Source organism: Penaeus monodon, unplaced genomic scaffold, assembly GCF_015228065.2.
Source record: "Penaeus monodon isolate SGIC_2016 unplaced genomic scaffold, NSTDA_Pmon_1 PmonScaffold_6864, whole genome shotgun sequence".
NCBI classification, from domain to species: domain Eukaryota; kingdom Metazoa; phylum Arthropoda; class Malacostraca; order Decapoda; family Penaeidae; genus Penaeus; species Penaeus monodon.
In genome coordinates, this window is record NW_023661955.1 from 1,305 (window position 1) to 7,500 (window position 6,196).

Here is a 6,196-nt window from a genome sequence, read left to right on the forward strand (position 1 = left end):
CCCTCGCTTCTCACAAAGTATCACAACTGATAGGTGACCCTTAACACTGTTCTGGGAAACTTCCGGTTTCTATTTTTATTTATAATACATGCACTGCGACCACTGTACAAACTTAGCCCTTCTATCATGAAAATCGAATCAAGATTGCCTACTGAAGCACCATGGATGCGGGAAAGGATATGAGTCGGGCAGATTTTTTCTGTTATTGAAGTTTATCTTCAAGAAGCGTTTCTAAGCCAATGGAAATATCCAAGATGTAGGCGTTTCCAAAAGTTCAGTTGCAAAAGTGAAAATAAAACGGAAAACTGTGAACCCAATCGAAGAGGAAAGTGTGGAAGAAGGTCTGTCTCCCTCCCAACAGGACAGAATGCTTGCATATATGATTAAATTAGATCGCTCAAAGTCATCCAAGCAAATGGTTATGAATAGAAGAATTATGGCATTCAGTGTAAGCCCTCTCTGCAGCCACAAAAAAGTTAAATGAGATGGAATTCTGTGCAAACAGGCGAATATGTACCAAAACTAACCGTACCAAGAGGAAGAAACAATTGGCCTGGGCGAAGACTCACAAGGTTTGGATATCAGAGGGCTGGGAAAGTTATTCTCACTTAAATCTCCCCTTTGACTACGTTTTCTTTGTGATTGGAAATTATTTAGTGAAATACCTATGTATATATGAACAAATATATTTGTGTTTTGTGTGTGTATGTGTGTGTGTTGTGTGTGTGTGTGTGTGTGGTGGTGTGTGTGTGTGTGTTGTGTGTGTGTGTGTGTGGTGTGTGTGTGTGTGTGTGGTGTGTGTTACAAAATATTACATTTAATACGATGTTCATGTTTGGTTCAAAAGCGAGATCAGAAAAAGCCATGTTGGAGATGAAGCCCAAGAGGGATTTCTTTTGTTCCAGTCATCTCGTAACTTTTATTATTATTTTTATTTGTAGGTTTTGTTTCTCTGATGAGTCTACGGCGGTTTAGAAACACTCACTGACAGACGAAAATATGGTAGAAGACCTAACTTAAAGAAGAACCACCCCAACTACTAGAAAGCAAAAGAAAAATCCTTACAAGGTGATATGTGGCATGTATCTCTGCCATGGCACTGGAAGACTAGAGATGGTAAAAGGTAATCTAAATCAAGTTGGATATCATGACATTCACTGGCAGACGTCTTCTGTCCTAACTTTGTGAGTAGTTCCCGGTTAATGATTGCATTTTCATGCATATCGGAGCTCCTTGCCACACAGCCAAGAATGCTAAAACCCTTTAGATACTCTTGGTTCTAGAGTACTTAACTGGCCTGGAAACATTCTAGATTTAAATCCTATAGAATGTTTATGGAAAGACATTAAAGAAGAGAAAGCCAGTAAATGTGCTAACGAATTTGAACTAAATGAACGATTGAAAAAGGTATGGCATAAAAAAAGAAACCTGGAAAAAGCCCGCCGCTGCATTCGAGGCATACTAAGATGTGCTGCTACAGTGATTGAAGAGGGTTTTAATATCATGTTTTTCAATAAAGTACACAAGTAAGATTAGGAAATAATAAGTTGCTTACATTCTGGAATACATTTTTCTAAACGCCGGTGATCGCAAAAATTTATATGAGTATTGTGTGTATCTATGTGTGTATATATATTTTAATATATATTATATATATATATATATATATATATATATATATTTATTTATTTATATATATTACATATATATAATATAATATATATATATATCTATATATATATATATATAATATCATATATATATATATACATCGGAGTTGTGTGTGAGAGAGAGAAAGAGAGAGGGTGAACGAGTTTGACAAGTTATCTTTTCTACACCTTTCATCTCTTTTAGTGTACTTTTCGGCTTTCATAACTATATTCTTATAGTACTTCTAAGTACAATGCTTTTGCATGTTTGTTTTCTGTTGAGATGCATAAATCTTCGACTTACTGCAGCTTTCTGCACTACCCTTTTCTCTATTTTTGCATTTGGTTGAATGGGTACAAAAAAAAAAAATATAATAATAATAATAATAATAATAATAATAATAATAATAATAATAATAATAATAATAATAATAAAATGGCTAGTGCATTTAAAGATTCAGTTGATAAATAAATAATAAATAATAAATAAATAAATAAATATATATAAATATATATATACATATATATATATATAGACACATATAAAATATTTTACTATATATATATATTTTATATATATATATATATATATATATATATATATACATATATAAAATATATATATATTATATATATATATATATTTATATCTATATATATATATATATATATATATTATATATATAATTATATATATATATATCTATATATATATTATATATATATAGTGGAAACGATAGTAAACATAGCCCTCGTAATCAGACTTCAAAACTTTACCTGATAAAACGCCAAGAAAAGCAAAGTATGGTACGAAAGTAGTTTTTCCATTTTAGCCCTTCAAATCAATATGGGATATCCGATTTTATCAATATCTACATATATTATGAAAATTTAAACCAGATATTCAAGACAAATCCTACATTCCCACTAATTAAAGTACTGTAACATTCCTAATCTCCACGAGTGAGTAATGCATGAATATATATATATATATATATTATATATATATATATATATATTATATATATATATATAATGTTGTGTGGTGTGTGTGTGGGGTGTGTGTGTGTGTGTGTGTGTGTGTGTGTGTGTGTGTGTGTGTGTGTGTGTTTGTGCATGTATACATTTTTTTTCTTTCTTTTTGTTCTTTTTTTATTTTCTTTTTGGAAAAGGAATTCATGATTTTCATTTTCACGTTGGATGATCTTTTCATCACGGTTACGATATTGTGGTCTGTTGATTTACTGAAAATATTCACAAATGGTAATTATAAAATTATGATATCGTCTGTACATACAAAACAACTAGATTATAGTATTCACATGGAATGCCACGACCAAGTATTAAGAGTGACGGTAGCAATAAGAAAAAAATAGTTGGACAAGGAAAACAGACCTAAGTATGAAGCATTATATATATATATATGTTATCTCGTTATTTTGTCCTAAATGCGACGATGTAATGGTCTTCTTTTTGGAAGGATCGATGTCCTAGACAAGCGTCCAGACTCGCGTAACCTGTTGATTTCAGGTGAGAGGCGGGCCTTTTGTTGTATATAAGAGCCGCCAGATCCGTTTCACTCACAGTTAGCCTACAGTCTTCAAACATGAACTCCGTAAGTTATTGCGACTGTTATATTGTATCAGTGATGACTTTGAGAAATCCGTTAGTTCATTACGTGCATAGTACTTCTGCTGAATGATAGTGAAAATTAGCACAACATTACTCGTGGTATGTATGTGGAAAATCAGTGTTACAAGTCATGAGAATGTGTTCGTTCTTCTTCAGCTGGTTCTCGTCGCCCTCGTTGCCGTGGCAGCCGCTGCCCCCCAGCAGCAGCCGCCCGTCGCCATCCTCCTGGACGAGCGCGTTTCTCCCGAGAACGGCGCTTACTCCTTCCAGTTCCAAGCAGAGAACGGCATTGTGCAAAGCGAGACTGGAACACCAGGTTCTCAAGGCCAGACGAATGTGCAAGGAGTTTTCAGGTAACCCAAGATCTCTCGCATCTGTATTACTAATTTCATTACATTTGTTTAATATGTTTTATTTTTATAATCCCAACAACTGATACTATCAAACCGTTGCAGTTTCCCCCTGGAAGACGGCAGCATCGCCGAAGTCCGGTACCAAGCTGACGAGAACGGCTTCCAGGCCCAGTCCCCTCTGCTGCCCGTCGCCCCCGAGTTCCCTCACCCCATCCCGCAGTTCGTCCTCGACCAGATCGCCTTCGCCGAGGAGCAGGATCGCCTCGAAGCTCAGCTTCAGTTCCAGTGAGCACTAAATGCCTCCTGGTCACAGCTGGTCAGAATTCTGGAGATGATACGTTAATCTGTATCGTATTTAATAAAAACGTGTAAATGGGATTTACATTTTTTGGTTTCTTTGCCTAAAATTGAAGATATTTTCTAGCTGTTATACGTACATACATCCACATCATGCATGTGTGCAACCAGGTTTTTTATAGCCATCAGAAATTGCACTTTTTGAAAATTATTAATTCTAAAAAACTTATTTGAAGGATTGTATTTTTAAGGAATTGAGTGCAGCGCAAGATAAAATCGCTTAATGATTTACTCTCCCCATTTTTGGACCATGATGAGAGAAATATACTATGTGCGTATTACATTTACTTTCCATTACGAAGGTTAATACAATACTCTGTTTTAAAGAACTATATATATATATATATATATATATATATATATATATATATATATTATATATATATATATATATATATATATATTAGTACTTATTTTAAGCGACACAGCTGATAAATTCTGTAGGTGACTGCAAAAAGAAAATAGATTTAACTGTCATCCCCCTCCCCAAACTGCGTTTATACAAAATTGCTTTGTTTTAAAATTTATAACATTTTGTTATTTTTATAATCATTATTATTACCATTATCAGTATTCTTTTTATGGCCGTCATTATTATCATTACTATTTATTTAAAAGATACTCAGATTTATATAGGAACCAACAAATTAAATAAATGTAACGAGAAAAAAAAATTCAGAGGTTTCCTATCAACTTTTCCCTTTATACTCCTTAGACGTTCTGGCAGGTTCCACGTACCTCGAAAATGCAGGCTCTGATGAAATATTAATTCAATACCATTTCACTATGAAACATGTATGTATTGATGTTGTATATCCCGAGTAATAGTACATGAAACCCAGGACTCACCGGCGGCTTTCGAATAGCTGATTCAACACCGCTACACTCCCTGCGCTCCGTAGAAAAGTGCCAATGGACTCCAGGTCGGGAATCCCTGTATTTGTGAATATCATAATGGTATGTGATCCATTTTATTCTCTCTTGACAGAGATTTGTTTACGTACGCGGGTCAACATCAATTCACGGCTGATTTTAAACAATGCGAAGTCTTTTCTAGACTGATGATCTTTTCAAGAAATTGCTTAGAACGGGAAAAGGAGGGAAGCAGTTAAATTGGGATAAGTGTTTGATAAGGACCTAATTTTGTACTTACTAAAAATGCCCTTTTTGTAAACTGAGTTCTTATGCCATTAAATATATTGAGATATCTAAATTGACATACATTTGCAAAGCCTAATATTACTGATATGACCAAACATAGTTGTGGAGAATGCACCCTGTTGGTGACGTCACCTTCGTCATAAGGGCTGACAGTTGTGAGGCAAATTTCAGGCTGCGATACTGCCCCAGAGTGAATGATGTGTTTTTCAGAATTTGGTGTTAAATGTTAGGCCTGAAGCTATCCAAAACATTGTAAGAATTCACTCTAAAGACGGGATGTTCTATAGTGTGCCCAGTGCAACAGCGAGGTGTCTGTGTGTGCGATTTTTTCTTATATAATATTTTTGTTTATAGGTAAGAGAGAACGAAATAAAAAAAAACGTTTAAAATCAAGGTAGAGCTAAAACTGTATACCTTTCACATATTTTTATTGTATGAGACACAACTTAACGCGTTATTAGAATTCTGACCATCTGTAACCAGGTGACATTTAATGAATCACTGGGAACTGAAACTGAGCTTCGAGGCGATCCTGCTCCTCGGCGAAGGCGATCTGGTCGAGGACGAACTGCGGGATGGGGTGAGGGAACTCGGGGGCAACGGGCAGCAGAGGGGACTGGGCCTGGAAGCCGTTCTCGTCAGCTTGGTACCGGACTTCGGCGATGCTGCCGTCTTCTAAGGGGAAGCTGAAATGACTTTGGTTGTGATTTCTGTCTTTTACCGTATGAATTCGTTTGTAGTGATATGTCTTTTACTAGTGTCCACTTCGAGTGCTTCTCTCTTTTAAGAACATTTACTTCTGTTTGAACGTATAGTGTTTAAAAAGCTAGAGTAGAATGATCTTAAACTCCATATAAATATGAACGTTTGCGTTATCTTTTCAAAAGCATCTAGGTGAGTGGGGGTCTTTTTCAGAATTACTACAATTTGCAACTAATACCTGAAGACTCCCTGAACGTTCGTCTGGCCTTGGGAACCCGGCGTTCCGACCTCACTCTGGACGATGCCGTTCTCCGCCTGGAACTGGAAGGAGTAAGCGCCGTC

The 6,196-nt window shown here is 35.5% G+C and overlaps 2 protein-coding genes across 2 annotated transcripts in view; one reads left to right on the forward strand and one right to left on the reverse strand.

Annotated features, from left to right (window-relative positions):
* The first annotated feature begins 3,191 nt into the window (after positions 1–3,191).
* On the forward strand, positions 3,192–4,018 carry LOC119571559 (cuticle protein AMP4-like). Its single transcript, XM_037918808.1, has 3 exons — positions 3,192–3,264; positions 3,438–3,634; positions 3,737–4,018. The coding sequence occupies exons 1-3, from the start codon at positions 3,256–3,258 to the stop codon at positions 3,921–3,923; spliced, it is 393 nt and encodes a 130-aa protein (XP_037774736.1). The 5' UTR covers positions 3,192–3,255; the 3' UTR covers positions 3,924–4,018.
* Positions 4,019–5,605: 1,587 nt separating this feature from the next.
* Positions 5,606–6,196, reverse strand: part of LOC119571560 (cuticle protein AMP4-like) — a 1,310-nt gene continuing 719 nt past the window's right edge. Inside the window, exons 2-3 of the mRNA XM_037918809.1 lie at positions 6,093–6,196; positions 5,606–5,838 (exon numbers count right to left, since the gene is read on the reverse strand). The exon at positions 6,093–6,196 is cut by the window's right edge and continues 58 nt beyond it. Coding sequence (XP_037774737.1) covers positions 5,643–5,838; positions 6,093–6,196 — 300 coding nt within the window. The 3' untranslated portion in view covers positions 5,606–5,642. The remainder of the gene's footprint in view (positions 5,839–6,092) is intronic.

Coding starts and splice junctions, on each gene's coding strand:
- LOC119571559 (XM_037918808.1), top strand. Junction 3,635..3,736: donor AATGTGCAAGGAGTTTTCAG/GTAACCCAAGAT, acceptor AAACCGTTGCAG/TTTCCCCCTGGAAGACGGCA.